The sequence below is a fragment of the Staurois parvus genome, unplaced genomic scaffold (assembly GCF_062004578.1).
Source record: "Staurois parvus isolate SC_StPar_1 unplaced genomic scaffold, SC_StPar_1.0 ptg000564l, whole genome shotgun sequence".
Classification (NCBI taxonomy): Eukaryota; Metazoa; Chordata; class Amphibia; order Anura; family Ranidae; genus Staurois; species Staurois parvus.
The window spans coordinates 1,471,574-1,489,190 of NW_028318360.1; the positions used below are offsets into that span (position 1 = coordinate 1,471,574).

Consider the following 17,617-nt stretch of genomic DNA (forward strand, 5'->3'; position numbering starts at 1 on the left):
TCTCTCCAGCCATTTGAATGGCCGCACTGGAGTCACAGGGCACAAAGTTCTGAATTTACGGCACGTTCAGTGCATTCACCAGTGACATCGCCAGCTACTTCAACTGTGAATATCTGTAAAACATGCAAATTTAGTTGATAGTCACTGTACCTACAGTAAAGCCTTATTAGATGTTTATCTGTAGGTACAAGTGAAAAAGTGGAGTTTTCTATCACTTTAAGTGGGGAAACCTGCAAGTGTATTATCTTCTACTGCCGCAAGACTTTCATTTAAAATGTGAGGTCTGATTACAGGGTCTCTTGAAAGAGGGAATGGAGACCACCGATAAACTTGTAGGACTCATTTACACTTGCAGTCATGGAGGCGATTGACCCATATTTTTCCCCACTTCCCTTTTCCCCTCCACCGCCCACCTTAAAATAACATGGTAGCAGGATGAAGTTGTACACCTGCTTCGGCGGATCACTTTTCAGAAACCAATGCAAGGGGAAACAAAACCTTAGAGCTGAATTATGGGCAATCTAATAGACACACTCCTGGCTTCCTCTAGATCAGGGGTGGGCAAACTTTTTGACTTGAGGGCCGCAATGGGTTCATACAGTTGCAAGAAAAAGTTTGTGAACCCCTTGGGATTACGTGGAGTTTTGCATGAATTGGGCATGAAATGTGCTCTGAAAGTCATCTAAGTCACAACAATAGAAGAACACAGTCTGCTGAACATAATACTACACAAACATTAGATGTTGCCATGGTTTAATTGCACATAACATGTAAACATTCACAGTGCAGGGAGGAAAAAGTATGTGAGGCCCTAGCTTAATGACTTCTCCCAGAGCTAATTGGAGCCAGGAGTGAGCCAACCTTGACTCCAATCAGTGTGATGATATTGGATGTGTTGCTGACAGCTGTCCTGCCCTTAAAAAACACACACCTGTTTTGGGTTTACTGGTTTCAAGAAGCACTGTCTGGTGTGAACCATGCCTCGCAGAAAAAAGCTCTCAGAAGACCTACGATCAAGAATTGTTGACTTGCATGAAGCTGGAAAGGGTTACAAAAGTATCTCCAAAAGCCTTGAAGTTCATGTGTCCACGGTAAGACAGACTGTCTACAAATGGAGAAAGTTTAGCACTGTTGCTACTCTCCCTAGGCGTGGTCGTCCTGTAAAAATGACTGCAAGAGCACAGCGCAGAATGCTGCATGAAGTAAAGAAGAATCCCAGAGTGTCAGCTAAAGACCTACAGAAATCTCTGGCACATGCTAACATTTTTGTTGACACATCTACAATAAGGAAAACATTAAACAAGAATGGAGTACATGGGAGGACACCACGGAGGAAGCCATTGCTGTCCAAAAAGAATATTGCAGCACGTTTGAAGTTTGCAAAAGAGCACCTGGATGTTCCACAGCACTACTGGCAAAATATACTGTGGACAGATGAAACCAAGATTGAGTTGTTTGGGAAGAACACACAACACTGTGTGTGGAGGAAAAAAGGCACAGCACACCAACATCAAAACCTCATCCCCACTGTGAAACATGGCGGAGGGAGCATCATGGTTTGGGGCTGCTTTGCTGCCTCAGGGCCTGGACGGATTGTTGTCATTAATGGGAAAATTAATTCCAGAGTTTATCAAGACATTTTGCAGGAAAATGTATGACCATCTGTCCGCCAACTGAAGCTCCGCAGAGGATGGGTGATGCAACAGGACAATGACCCAAAGCATACAAGTAATTCAACAAAACAATGGCTGCAACAGCACAGAATACGCCTTCTGGAGTGGCCCAGTCAGAGTCCTGACCTCAACCCCATTGAAATGCTGTGACATGACCTTAAGTGAGCGATTCACACCAGACATCCCAAGAATATTGCTACACTGAAACAGTTTTGTGAAGAGGAGTGGTCCAAAATGACTCCACATGGTTGTGCAGGTCTGATCTGCAACTACAGGAAACGTCTGGTTGAGGTAATTGCTGCCAAAGGAGGGTCAACCAGTTATTAAGTCCAAAGGTTCACATACTTTTTCCTCCCTGCACTGTGAATGTTTACATGTTATGTGCAATTAAACCATGGCAACATCTAATGTTTGTGTAGTATTATGTTCAGCAGACTGTGTTCTTCTATTGTTGTGACTTAGATGACGTTCAGAGCACATTTTATGCCCAATTCATGCAAAACTCCACGTAATCCCAAGGGGTTCACATACTTTTTCTTGCAACTGTATATTGGACCCGGGGGCCGGACCAAGAGTAGATGAATGATGTGTATGTGTCATCCATAGTAAGTATAGTAATATTCCCCCATAGTAAGCATAGTAATTAATCCCCCATATAGTAATTCATCCCCCATATAGTAATTCATCCCCCATAGTAATTCATCCCCCATATAGTAATTCATCCCCCATAGTAATTCATCCCCCATAGTAATTCATCCCCCATATAGTAATTCATCCCCCATAGTAATTCATCCCCCATAGTAATTCATCCCCCATAGTAATTCATCCCCCATAGTAATTCATCCCCCATATAGTAATTCATCCCCCATAGTAATTCATCCCCCATAGTAATTAATCCCCCATAGTAATTCATCCCCCATATAGTAATTAATCCCCCATATAGTAATTCATCCCCCATAGTAATTCATCGCCCCTATAGTAATTCATTCCCCATATTAATTCATCCCCCATATTAAATCCCCAAGTCCCCCCTGTGTCAATTCACTTACCTTTGCTCCGCGCGTTCCTCTCGCCGTGTTCCCGCGCCGTTCCGGTGTAGCACGAAAATCTGACTCCTATGAGGATCTGTCCCCCTCGACGTATCTGCGCATGTGCCAGTTTCAGGCATTAGCAGCCGATCGGCGATCTCCGGCACATGCGCAGATACGTCGAGGGGGACAGATCCTCATAGGAGACAGATTTTCATGCTACACCCGGTCTTCAGGGCGGACTGTGAGAGGAGCCTAGCGGGAGCCTAGCTCCGCGGGCCGGATTAAAAGGTCCGCCGGGCCGTATACGGCCCGCGGGCCGTAGTTTGCCCATTGCTGCTCTAGATTATATCTCTAATATTTGCAACCCAATATTAATAATGAAAAAAAAAAAAGCAGAAACGGCCTATTTTACTTACCAAAATCTGCAGTTACACAAAGCATATCAGCATGATCCAGATCTGAATCACACTAGTCTATGGGAAGGTAATGCTTTCTGCGTCAGTGTAAATTCTGGGTGATCATCTACAAATGCCAACCATACTAGATTGGACAGGATTTCCTCTGTGTGTTTAGAGGAATGCCCACAGAAGCTGCAGCAGTGTGATGATGCAACAGGGGGTGGGTAGGAGACTTGTCATTGGTATAACGGACAGTAGCTGCACTGGCCAGTCTCCACTACAGGAAGAATGAGAGCATACCTTTCTAGACCATCAAAGAAAGTATCTCCCAAAAGCTGCAATCTGCCTTTGATGTCCTTTTGTGTCCAGAGTTCACCTTTGAAGCCTGTCCACTTAAAACATGTATTTCTCCAAAAAATATATATACTATACTGATCCAGACACCCCTGCCAGACAGGACAGGCAGGTCATTGGCCACCTTTTTCTTCATGGCAGTTAAAGTGTTACTAAACCCACAACAGTAAAATCAGTCAGTATATACAGTAAAGCATGCTTGTTATACCCACTGTGAAACCTAAGGGGTTAATCCTCTGCATTATGTAAAAATGCTGTTTGGTCCTGTCTTCTCTGATCCTCTCCTTCTTCTACAGTCCCCAATCCATTTGCTGATAGTACAGAGCCCTAGAAGACATTCTGCACATGTTCAGTTGTGTGTGTATTGCTAGAAAGTTTTTTTGGGAGGGTGCATGTGATTGGCACAGGGCCAAGACAGAGGGTCAGGGGTCATGCAGCCTCATAGGACAGTCAGAGGTGAATGAAAACCCCTCCTACAAGATTAACCAGTGCTCAGCTGGACACTAATAGAAGTCACAAGACTGCTATATACCGCTGATGAGAAAAGGTTTTTACCAGTTTATAACTACTAAAATAATTGCACTTACATGTTCTGTGTACTGTGGGAGACCAGATATAATATGAATGCAGGGTCCTGGGTTTAGTAACACTTTAAGAAACACACTTTGTCCAAAGACACACCCCTAGGACAAGGAAGGAGCTTCCCAAAATCGTTAAGGTCATGAGTAAGGATGAAGTTTTGGACCAAACTCTGTTCATCATTAACCTGCGGGAAACTGTCACATAATAGTTTGCCGCCAGCCTCAACCTCTGTTAACATGGAGTTTCCCCATCCCCTAGCCGCATATAAAAAAAAAGATGGCGATGCTGGTGATGTCATTGACCTAAAATGGCCGCATGGTAATATTTGGTCAATGAGAATGTCCAAATATGGCCGTATAGACCTATTAGTTTAATGACATCAACAGCATCACTGTCCCTTTGTTACATGCGTCTGAATTTCTTGGCCGCATCTGATTGAGACGGCGGCTTGCTTTTATGTGAGATTTTCATGGGAACCTTAGCTGATCCCTAGTCATGAGGTATTACCATTGTAGTCTTCCAAAAAGATATATTTACCAAACAGCCCTATGCAGTGGATGCCATATTAATAATCTCACAGCAATATATATTGATCATCATTCCATTGGTGGCACAAGCCAGTAGTTTGGATACTGTATATCTAAGCCAGTCCGTAAGCGTAGGAAATTCAGTTGCTATCTCATAATTCTTTATTTGCTATTGCTACTTTAAATGATATGGTTAGTAAAATGTCTTCTTTTTTTCTCTTTGTAGCGTGTTTTGTCAGAAATAATGAAAGAAGACGATAATAAACTGGCTTTTAATAAAACAAAAGCTCAGCAAGTGTCGATAAAGAAGGTAAAAGCTTATCACTTAATTAATACTATATCCTTGTCGGCCAAGGGAAAACATCAGCCAGGGCCAAAATAAGCAACAACCATTCCCTAATGCAGGTACTCTGATCTGATTCCAGTATTTAGCAATGTTTAGTTTTACAGCCAATACTAGAAAAATGATAAGATTATTTTTTTTTTATCTAATTGAATCTTGATCCAAATTAAAAAGGATAAGCTCTGATGAGACATTAAAGGAAGTCTGAATAATAAAACAGATACAGAAGCTAACGTATTATCCAGATATCATATATTATAGAGCACAAAAAATTAAAGGAACACTTTGAAAACATCAGATCTCAATGGGGAAAAATATCATGCTGGATATCTATACTGATATGGAATGGGTAATGTGTTCGGAACATATGGATGCCCCATCGTTTGATGGAAATGAAAATTAGCAACCTAAAGAGGACTGAATTCAAAGACACCCCGAAAATCAATGCTACTCAATAGTTTGTATGGCCCCCACATGCTTGTATGTATGCCTGACAACGTCGGGGCATGTTCCTAATGAGACGACGGATGGTGTCCTGGGGTATTTCCTCCCAGATCTGCAAAAAAATATGCATTTAATATTTTTTACTAAAATGTGAACTTATCCTTTAATAATGGGGTGTCTGATTGTTTTGCATCCATGACAGATGTTACTTTTCACTAGCTTTGTACATATACACTATATTGCCAAAGGTATTGGGATACCCCTCCAAATCATTGGATTCAGGTGTTCCAATCATCTCCATGACCACAGGTGTATAAAATCAAACACCTAGGCATGCAGACGGCTTCTACAAACATTTGTGAAAGAATGGGTCGCTCTCAGGAGCTCAGTGAATTCAAGCGTGGTACTGTGATAGGCTGCCTCACAAATGTGCTTCTGGAAGAATGGTCCAACATTCCCATAGACACACTCCTAAACCTTGTGGACGGCCTTCCCAGAACAGTTGAAGCTGTTATAGCTGCAAAGGATGGGCCAACTCAATATTGAACCCTACGGACTAAGACTGGGATGCCCCTAAACTTCATGTGCGTGTAAAGGCAGGCCGACCAATACTTTTGGCAATATAGTGTGTATCCATTGTGAGCAAAATTATACAGAATTGCCATTCCTGTCTAGATTCAGCTGATAGTACACTAACATGCCTATTTGTATTCCCAGATGGACAATGTACCAGTAAAACTGAATGCCACAGCGATATTACGGGAGGGCGCTCTCTACCAGCGGCAGGTGGAAAAAGAACTACGCAGGTATGTGTTTAAATACCTCCTATTGCCCATAGTGCTAGGAAGGCTTACAATTACTATCAGGCTTTTATTGCTATATATGTCCCTGTTAAAAAATTAAAGAAGAAGTCCACAATACTTATCTCTGTTTTAAGAATTCGAGTTCCCTTACCAGTGCCAGCATCTTCCGGGCGCCAGGCTGTGGGCATCTTCATTGGCCGGAACAGAATGACATCACTGCTGCACATGTCCAGGAGTTCAGGCATCCCAGTATACAGTACCTGTGCCTGAATACAAACTGAGCTGCTCATGCGCAGCTCAGCATACATTTAAAAGAAGATGGCGAACAGGCAGGTTTATTATATTGCAGAGGAGACATTGTATGACTCTTCTGCTATAAAGAACCTGCCTGCTCACAGTTTTGTTTCCACTTAAATTTCTCACTATTTTGTGAAATGCTAGTCTGTTGTAGTCTTTAAGCAGTGTGTTTCTCCCGCCTATTGTGTCTGTCAATCAGGTAGCAAAAGTTTCCAATGGGGACACTCATAGCGATAAGAACCTAAAAGAGATGCTACATTTTCCACATTGTGTTCAAATACAAAAAAATGTGGCTACAGCTAAATTTCAAAGGAAATCTATCATGAAAGAAATATGCAGTTGCTGTTTGTTTTTAAGATTAGGTTCTAGATCTGTCATTCTTATCCTCCTTTTACTGCTAGGGGAGTCACTTACCTACAACAAGCATGCAGCCAATGAAGTGACAGGACAGCTGTTATGCACCTTCTTTTTCCCATGTAGGGACCAAGTAGTGAATGAAGGATGAAGATGACAGCCATTTGATTTGTTTTTCTGTCTCAGGTCCTGCTTTATCTAGGGTTTATTTATTATTGTAATTATTTTGTATTTATTTACTCTCCAATTTGAATGAAGCACGGTATAGACAAATCGAATTCAGCCGTTTCAGCAGTGTCCATGTGTACCGCTCTCTGTACAGAAACTGGTCGTTAGGCTGGCTTCTGTTGAACACTCCTGCTGGAAAACCAGCATTCGACCAGAGCATGCAGCCAGTGGCTGCAGCACTAATCTGGGACAGGGGAGCACCCGCTGTCAGAATACAATAGTGCAGTGGGGGCGATTCTCACATCCACATTTCTTGTGTGGATGCAGGAAGTTGTCATTTCGGCTTTACTATATAGCAGAAAAATAAAATGTAGGGAACAAGAAACAAAAGTTTAAATGTTTAAAGCTAAACTCTGGGATAGCCATTCATGACAACTAAAACTATTGCTTATAGCAGTGATCATCACTGTTATAAGCAATAACAACTTGCAAAAAAAAAAAAAATCCCTGATCACCCCCCAAAGTAGTGCAGTGCCATACGGTGACATTGAACTGCTCTGATGAAAGTATGTAAAAAAATATGTTAAAAAAAAAACAATTTTAAAAATCGAATAAAAAAATAGGTTTTTTTTTTCCCCTCTTTTTATACATACTGTGACCAGTCAGTGTCCCTGATCACTGCCACACCAGTAAAATGTCATATGATGATTTTGGACTGAATTGGTGGTAAAAAAAAAAATTCCAAAAAAAACTCGCCATGCCTCTTACTAAACACCTTGGACTGTCTACCTTCCACCAAGGGGTTATTTGTACTGTCCTGGCATTTTCAGGCCTGAAAAAATTAGATGAGACGAGGCTGTCAGTACATCAGGATTGATCAATGTTCAAATATATACTGTATATACCATAGATTGTAGACTATAACTTTTTTACAGACTAAATAATATGCAATGATTTTGGTTATTTTTACCAAAGAAATGTAGCAGAATACATTTTGGCCTACATTTTTGAAGAAAGAAAGATTTTTTTATTTGCAAAATTTTAAAAACTGTTTTTTTGTTTTTTTTTCAAAGTGTTCATTATTTTTTGTTTACATAGCAAACAATTAAAAAAAACCCAGTGGTGATCAAATACCAGCAAAAGAAAGCTCTATTTGTGTGCGAAAAGTAATATAAATTTCATTTGGGTACAGTGTTTCATAACTGAGCAACTGCCAGTTAAATAGTGCAGTGCTGAATAGCAAAAAAAAATGCCCTGGTCATGAAGGGGGTAAAACCTTCCAGAGGTCAAGTGGTTAATAACCCATCCTTAGCATCCTTAGTTAAAGCAGAGGAAGGGATTACTGAGTACTGCAAGGGATCAGGAGTTTGGCACTCTCAGAAGTTTTAATTTCCTAAAGGATTCTTCAGATAATTCCTCGTGAACAGAGTGGAGTCTTGGTACCATAGGCAGTAGGAGGGTAAGTATCCACTGTCTCTTTTTGCAGGTATGCCTATTTAGAATATGTTTGGAAATGATAGGGTCATTAACCACTTGCTGACCAACAAGGTACCTTTATGTCCTCTGGTTTGATTGGTTATACCGGGACCATGGCTGCAGCTGCAGTCATGACCTCAGTACATTTTTTTTAGCCACCGATGCTGTACAATGTAAAAGTGATCCGAGCTGCTAATTAGTCACTGGATTGCTTTTACAGGCAGTAGAAATGGGTTCCCCCTCACGCTGCTTTCCTGGGCTCTCCCATCCCAACAGGGAGCCCAGGACTGAAGCCAGCAGTTCTGCTGGCTGACCATAGAGATGACCAAGGACCGGAATGTCCCTGATCATCTCTACGGTCTGAGTATTGTTGCTTCCAGTTCCAGTCTAATGTAAACAGACCAGTACCAGCCTATAAAAGCATCACGTTGAAATTGTCCTGGGTTTGATGTGATGCTTTGAAGGGCAGAGGAGAGGACCTGTCACTGTTTCAGTTTTCACTAGAAATGTTGTTCATCCCTTGTGATAGCCATAGAAGTGATCCAATTAAAAAAAAAAAATTAAGAGTCAGTGTAAAAAAATAGATAAATAATACAATGTAAAATACTGAAAGGGCGAACGCGCATAAAGGTCCCACATGCATATGTAAACAGTGTTTGTACCACACATGTGATGTATCGCCGCGAAAGTTATAGTAAGAGCAATAATTATAGCCCCAGACCACTAACTCTAAACTGGTAGGCTTGTAAGTGTCGCCTATGGAGATTTTCAGGTATCGTAGTCTGTCAACATTCCACAAGCAAGCGCAGTTTTAAAGCGTGACATGTTGGGTATCTATTTACTTAGCGTAACATCATGTTTTATATTTAACAACTGGGTATTATATTGTGTGTTTGTGCATTAAAGTTCAATTAAGTGTATTTTTCCCCAAAAAAAATTGCATTTGAAGAAACGCTGCGCAATTACCGTGTGACATTAAAAAATGCAACTCCCACCATTTTATTCTCTAGAGTCTCTGCTAAAAAAACACTGTTCATAATGTTTGAGGGTTCCAAGTAATTTTCGAGCAAAAAAAGCTGAATTTCTTTCATGTAGGAGAGGAATGTCAGAATTTTAACCACTAGATCCTGGGGATCTAGTGGTTAAAAAAAGCAGCATTGGCTGCAATACCCTCTTCGGCGCTGTCCCCCATAGTAAATGTATTCCATTCCTAGATGTCCCCAGTCTTCCAGGTTGAATGATACTCAGTGTACTGAGGACAGGAGTTAAAAGACTGAAATTGGGCTTTGAGTGGAAATCCAGGCAAACTGCAAAAACCACAACTGAAATTCACAGTTTAAAGGTAATCCTGCTCAACCAGTCAGCATCACCTTTGTCTAAGCAGCAGCCAGGAGATACAGTGTGCAGTAAACTTGGACCAAGGTTGTCTACCCTGTCTGTGCAATGTGGCAAATAAGACTGTTTAAACAGAACAAATCTAGTTTTATAAATATATACTCTCTATATACACCCAGGGGCAACTTTATTAGGTACACCTGTTCCTTGGTAACACAGATTGCTAATCAGCCAATCACATGACAGTAACTCAGTGCATTTAGGATCTGGTCCCAAGCCCTCAATCTGTAGGCCCCTGTCTGTATCCTTCAGACAGTCTCATGGAAGTTCTGTGCTCATATACACACCTTAGGCGCTCTTTTGCACTGGCCTTTACCCTGACATCTGGTCAGAGACCTGTTTCCTAGGTGGAGCCCTGAACCATAGTCAACACCCATTCTCAGAGAGCTGTGCATACCTGCACAATCAGGATGCTGGCTGCTGGTGAAATGTGGACCCAGAGCAGGAGGCTTCATCCCATCTAATACTCTACAAAACCTGTATTGATTTATCTCTACTGCAAGATCTTTGAATGCTTCTACCTTGGTTTTGGTTTATATGGAATTCTTTGTGGTGAGCACCTAGGCATTTACCTCACACATAGAATGCGGTGGCTACCCAAGGAAAAATTTAAATATTACATCAGCATAACTATTCAGACCCTTTGCAGCAACACTCAGGTGCTTCCCGTTTCTCTCAATTAATGCTGAGATGTTTCTACACCTTCATTGGAGTCCTGTGGTAAACTAATTTAATTTAATATGATTTGGAAAGGAACACAGCTCTCCATAACAGTTCTCGCAGCTGACAATGCATACTATATCAGAGCAAAAGCCATGAGGTCAAAGGAACTGCCCACAGAGCTCAGAGACAGGATCATTGCAAGACACAGATCTGGGGAAGGCTACAAAAAAGGCTGCACTGAAGGTTCCCAAGAGTACAGTGGCCTCCATAATTCTCAAATAAAAGAAGTTTGGCACAACCAAGACTTTTCCAAGAACTGTCCATCCTGCCAAACTGAGCAGTCGGGGAGAAGAGCTTTAGTAAGAGAGATGACTAAGAACCCGATGGTCTTTATGCAGAATGGCTATAAGGAAGTCTCTCCTCAGTGTAAAACACATGAAAGCCCGCTTGGAGTTTGCAAAAAAGCACCTGAAGGACTCTCAGATTATAAGGAATAAGATTCTTTGCTCTGATGTAACCAAGATTGAACTGTTTGGCCTCAGTACTAAAAGTTATGTCTGGAGAAAATCGGGCACTGTCCATCACCTGCTCAATACCATCCCAGCAGGGAAGCATGGTGGTGGCGGCATCATGTTGTGGGGGTGTTTTTCAGCAGCAGGGACTGGGAGACTGATCCATTTAGCTTTTCCTCAACCCTGAACAAAGTACAGAGTTATCCTCAATGAAAACCTGTTCTTCAGCACTCAGGACCTCAGACTGGGCCAAAGGTTCACCTTCCAACATGACATTGATCCTAAGACACAGCCAAGACAACACAGGAGTGGCTTAGGGACAGCTCTGTGAATGTCCTGGATTGGTCCAGCCAGAGCTCTGACTTGAACCCTATTGAACATCTTTGGAGAGCCCTAAAAATGGATGTCCATCAACAGTCCTTTCCAACCCGACTGAACAGGATTTGCAAAGAAGAATGGCAGAAAGTTCCCAAAAGCAGGTGTGCAAAGCTTGTTGCGTCATACCCAAAAAGACTCGAGTCCATAATTGCTGCCAAACGTGCATCAACAATGTACTGGGTAAAAGTATGAATACTTAAAAACAAGTGATATTTCAGTTTTGCAACATTTGCAAACAAAATTTAGAAAGTGAAGGGTTCTGAATACTTTGAGTGCACTTTATATACAGTCATGGCCAAAAATATTGGCACTCCTGCATTTCTCTCAGATAATGCACCACTTCGCCCAGAAATTTGTTGCAATTACAAATGTTTAGGCATTCTCATGTTTATTTCTTTTGTTTCTATTGGTATGAAACAAAAAGCTAAATCTGACACATTTCACTCAAAGCTCCAAAAATGGACTGGACAAAACTTTTGGCACCTTCAATTTAATATTTGGTAGCACACCCCTTTGATAAAATAAAATGAATGAAATCAGTTGCTTTCTGTAACCATCAATGAGTTTCTTACACCTCTCTACTGGATTTTTTGATCATTCTTCTTTTGCCAACTGCTCCAGGTCTCTCAGATTGGAAGGGTACATTTTCCCCACTGCTGTTTTTAGATCTCTCCATAGGTGCTTAATGGGATTGGGATTGAGATCTGGACTCATTGCTGGCCAGTTCAGTACTCTCCAGCAATTTACCATTTCTGGGTTCTTTTTGATGTGTGTTTTGGGTCATTGTCCTACTGTAAGATCCATGACTTCAGATAGTGACCCAATTTGCTGACTCTGGACCCTTCATTGCACCCCAGATTTCTTTGCTAGGCTTTAGATTTTATAATGCCATGCACACAGTCAAGACATCCAGTGCCTGCAACAGCAAAACAACCCTAAAACATCAGTGAACTTCCACCATGTTTGACTGTAGGGACTGTATTCTATTCTTTAAAGGTCTCATTGCTTTTTCTGAAGACGGTAGACTGATGGGCTTTACCAAAAAGCTGCCATTTGTTTTGTCTGTCCACAGCACACTTTCCCAAAAGGATTTTGGCTTTCTCGGGTAAGTTTTGGCAATCTCCAATCTGACTTTTTAATGTTTCTGTGTCAGCAGTGGGGTCCTCCTGGGTCTAACCATAGCGTCCCTTTTCATTCAGATGGCAAAGTATATTACGAGCTGACACAGTTGTACCCTGTGCCTGAAGGTCAGATTCAATTCATCTGGAAGTTGATTGAGTTTCATTAGCCACCATTCCAACAATCCTTTGTTGCAATCTTTGATCAATTTTTCTCTTTTGTCCACGTACAGCGAGAGTAGCTACAGTGCCATGGGCTGTAATCTTCTTGACAATGTTGCACACAGTGGACACAGGAACATTAAGATCTCTGGAGATGGAATTATAACCTTGAGATTGTCCATACTTTTGCACAATGTTTGTTCTCAAATCCTCAGACAATTCTTTGCTGCTCTTTCTCTTCTCCTGTCACAAGTTAGCCTGCAGTTACTTGTTTGTGTATTCTTACCTCCTTGCTGCAGTGCTGTTCCTGATCCCTTTCATATGTGTGTTTGTCTGTGATCACCTATGGGCGTCATCTGCTGTTCTCTGGGTTTCGTTTAGTTCCCTTCCATCACTTCCGGGCCCGCCTCCTTGTTTGCCTGTCTATATAAGATATGCTTGCCTGCTTGTTTGCCTGTCTATATAAGATATAAGATATATATAAGATATGCTCAGTCTAGGCCACTTTGCTTGAGCAACTTCCTAGTTGTCTGAGCTCCTGTGTGTTGCTATCTCCTGTATCCTGCATTGACTACTTGTGTACCGACCCTGGTTTCATTCTGACTGTGCTTGTTTTCCGCCTGTCCTGACCTCGACTAGTCTATCGGATTTCCATTTGTCTCCTCCCATTGTACTCTGCGCCCGCAAGCAATCTCCTCATCCTCAGCTGGGCGTACCCGGGGGCCGCGACCTGGTTCCAGCTTGCTGCAAGTCAATCCCTACCATCAGGGTCTCTGGTGAAAAAGCAGGCTGGGGTTTAGACTCCGCGCCCTGGGGAACCCCAAGTTGACTATCTACAAGGGCTCACTACCACGGGTGCTGACATCTCCATGCTCCATGATACACAACATAAAGGCTGAGTCAATGTTTCACCATTTTACCTGGTTTCCGTTGCAAACTGTTGTAATTCCTACACCGTTCACCTGATTTGGATGTAAATACCCTCAAATTAAAGCTGACAGTCTGCAGTTAAAGCACATCTTGTTCATTTCATTTCAAATCTATTGTGGTGGTGTATAGAGCCAAAAATGTTAGAATTGTGTCGATGTCCCAATATTTATGGACCTGACTGTATATGTGTGTGTATATATATATATATATATATATATATATATATATATATATATATATATGTTAGAAAAACGCTTCTGTGATTTAGCCAATTATTTAGCCAATTATTTTGTGCATATTAGATCTTTGTGGTCCATGTAACTGGGGCCGTGGCAGGGACATGTCCTTTGCCTACATACTGTGTTTCTAAAAGGTGTCCCTCTTTATCATTTCAGAAAGTTGGGAGGTATGGTCTGGGAATACATCGAGCTATACACAAAGCTAAGCATTAATCTGCTTTTATATCATCATAAGACTCACAGAACTTGCAATTAATCAGTGGGCTGCTAACCCATCATTTTCTGCATATTAATTTTTTACAAGCTGAAAAATGCCGGCAGATATGTCTGACTTGATTTGTGTCACCATCTGGCACCACCTTCTGCAGACAAAGGCATATATTTAAGGTGATTAAAATTGCATATGGCTTTAAAAACTGGCATAGAAGGGAGATGGTTTCTTGTACTCTGTCAGCCATGTATAGCGTGAGCTCTCTGCTGTGACCTACATGGCAGCACTAGCAGTAACTGAGCCGTAATGCACTGAGAGCTTGTAATTATAGGCCGACATGACTCAAGGTATGATGACCTTGCAGCGAGGACTCTGCCTCAGGTTGATTTTAGCAACTCCGACATCAAGGATTGAAATTCTAAAAAGAAAATGAAACAAAGAAGTTCATGAAAAGTACAGTTCAGTCAAGCATAAACATTTACAGTGGAAGCTAGTGAGGACCCTCCTTGTCACCATTTATAGGCACAGGATCTGTTGATTGCCTGCAATGCCATGCAAGGAATTTACTGCTGGACTTTGGTTTGCCTCTCTAGGAGCAGTCAGTAAATGTCATGCCAACTGGTGATGCTGATGCTGGTGGCAACCTGGTGGTGGCAAAGTCACCAGTATTAAACTATCACCTACTGTAATGGTTGTCCCTTCCATGTAGACTGATGCTTTATTTATGTATTTCAGGTACTTGTATAGCGCTGTCAATTTACACAGAGCTTTACATACGAATTGTACATTCACATCAGTCCCTAACCCTCAAGGGGTGTACAGTCTAAGTTCCCTAACTGACATTCATACAAACACATACTAGGACCAATTTAGACAGGAGCCAATTAACCTACCAGCATGTCTTTGGAGTGTGGGAGGAAACCAGAGTACTCGGAGGAAACTCACGCAGTCATAGTGAGAACATGCAAACTCTAGGCAGGTATGCCGCACAAGTATACTTGCAAGTGAGGGACCAACAACAGAATGTCATTTCGCTGGCTTGTCCAGCAAGAGGAAATGCCATAGAAGAAGCTAAGTGGTTTATTAGCAATTCTGCCAATGGTGATTGGGCACCATATTGCTAGTGTGACATAATCTTAACACACTGTCAGCCAGGTAGAAGTTAGGGTAGCCTTTGGTCATTTGGAATGGGTCATGATCAGGATTAGCATGAAGTACCAACAGAACATCTTTGCTTAGTGATCGGCCCAGTGCACAATGCATTATTTGTCATTTCCAATGGCTTACCTCAGAAGTGTACACATGCTTCAGTACCTTATTCGGGCCCATGGAAGAATAGGGTGCAGGTTACTGGTGCCTTCTTACAACAGGTGAATTGGAGCTGCTATTTCTTTATATTTGTTCACATAGTTTGTATTTCCTATCTGCCCTTTTAACAGACTTGCCGATAATGGACCTCAAAATAGTTATTGGGTTAATTCCATTTTAACAGTGTTTTGAGCCCACTGTACCACTGCTAAGTATAGTAGTCACTTTGACTTGTGTGGTCTTAAAGCTGCTTATGTTTCTTTTATCCCTGTCTTTTCTTTTCTCTCCTCATCAACATTCTAATAAAAACTTTCCCCAAAAAATTAAGTTTTTATTTTAGACACAATGACGTCAGCACTGGGTTTCGTGCAGTACCACAAAGGAGAAAGTAAAGTCACCAACACTCAACTGCGTCACATCGTCAGATACAGCCAATACTTTAGGGCAGACCTTGGCATTTTACACCCCACATCTGGCCCTTTGGCTGTCCCATTCTGGCCCATGTGAGGTCATTTGGTAATTAGAAATAAAACGTAAATAGGTGTATGATATGTGACACTGCTCCATGGCTTGGGGGAGTAGTGTGTGATCCTTGAATCCAGGCTAGCCCATCAACAAATAGGCAGCTGTGCTTTCACCCTCCTTGTTGGTCTGGTAGTCGTCAGAATGGTGCTTGTTGAACTTCGTCCCTTTCCGTGATGACTTGGGCTGACCATGGGATGTTGGCAACAAGGATATGATGTGAGTTAGGGAGGTGTTGCCAGTTCCTGCTCTTCACCCAACAGGTAAGGGGCATTTCCTACACCCCCACTAGTCAGTCTTACAACCCTAACCACCTTGCTGTGAAAATGATGTCGCATACTGGGGCTTGCATAACAATGGAGGGAATATATAAATACCCTCATGGGGTTCCCATAGACAGACTGCTCTGCTGACTCTGTAAGTATGTAAGTTTGGCTTACCATAAAGCTTGGTTCTCTATATGGATTGGTATTTTATACTTGTTTTAAGCAGGATATCATGTCTAGTTATGTGCAGCCATACCTGTGCTATTTATTTAATTCTTGTAAGTGTCTGTAGTTATTTGGATTTGGACTATACCCTGCACTTATGATTAGGGATAATTACTTTTTATAAAGTATAATTTTTAGCAGAATTAAGTTCAGCTTATTGGTTTGGCCCCCCACAACAGCTCCAGGTCCTCATTTGGCCCTTTGGGAAAGTTAATTGCCCACCCTTGCTTCAGGTTATTGCTGGGTCCCTTCTTCAAGGCACTGCTGTGACTCTTTGTGAGGCCCCGAAACATTGGCTGTATATGAACGAAGTGATGCAATGAGAACAGACCCACATCAATTCCAGATCTTCAGTTGGCTGCTGATGATGGTTTTCTCTTTTGTGGTATTACGCACCACCATCCATTGCTGTCACTATGAACACCATCCAGTTACACTGGTCTCAAGAATATGGAGTGCAGCCCAAAACTATACTTTGTGCTCCTCTATGCAAGGTAGGAAGATCATGGCTATTACAAGAGTTCATCAAGGTGCTGTACATACAGTAGCTTCCTGAAGTCTCTTCTCCTGAGCCCTTAATCCTGATGCAAGCAGTGGGCTGGCTCTTAGGAGGAATTATATAAATATCAAAATGCATTGATGGGTGGATGTCAGTTTGGAGGAGCCAGTGTTTGTAAGCAGTACGAAGTTCACAGTGTTCAGTGAATTCTGAATTTTAGTGCTGGAGAGAAGCCTGTACAACTTTGAAAGATCTAATGTAATGTTCTACTTAAAGCTGCCCAGTTTGCAAGGGTGTTCGTTGTACATGCACGACCCAACTATACCTAGGTCAGTCTGTCATCAGAGGTCTCCATCTGTGCCCATGTCGTTGGAGAGGGTAGCTGGAGCTTTGAATGGTAGTTGGAACTGCAGTAATGATTAGGACAGCACAGTTTACTGTTCTGTATGACAGCAGAGGGGATGGAGGGGTTGGCTGTATATCAGACAATGTGCTGCTGTGTGTTAGGAGTTAATTCCTACCAAACGTATTCCTCTCTGTACAGTGCTGGCAGATCTCATTATCAGTTATAAACTAGATTTGACCACTGTCTGTCCTAACAAATAGTTGCAGACCTCAGGGCTTGGGTTCTGTGTTGTATGTTAATAGGAGGGAATTCAGCCTGTCCCCACTTTGGCCCTCTACTTTCACTTTCAAATTGTTCAAAGTAGCTTGCCCATAGGCCTGCTCCAAAGAATCA

General features: G+C 41.9%; 1 protein-coding gene across 2 annotated transcripts in view; it reads left to right on the forward strand.

Annotated features, from left to right (window-relative positions):
- The window catches only part of CFAP99 (cilia and flagella associated protein 99), a 158,776-nt gene that overhangs the window by 75,437 nt on the left and 65,722 nt on the right, over positions 1-17,617 (forward strand). For both annotated transcript variants that reach the window (XM_089691512.1, XM_089691513.1), the window contains 2 exons: positions 4,792-4,875; positions 6,070-6,158. In XM_089691512.1, the coding sequence (XP_089547638.1) occupies positions 4,792-4,875; positions 6,070-6,158 (173 nt within the window). The remainder of the gene's footprint in view (positions 1-4,791; positions 4,876-6,069; positions 6,159-17,617) is intronic.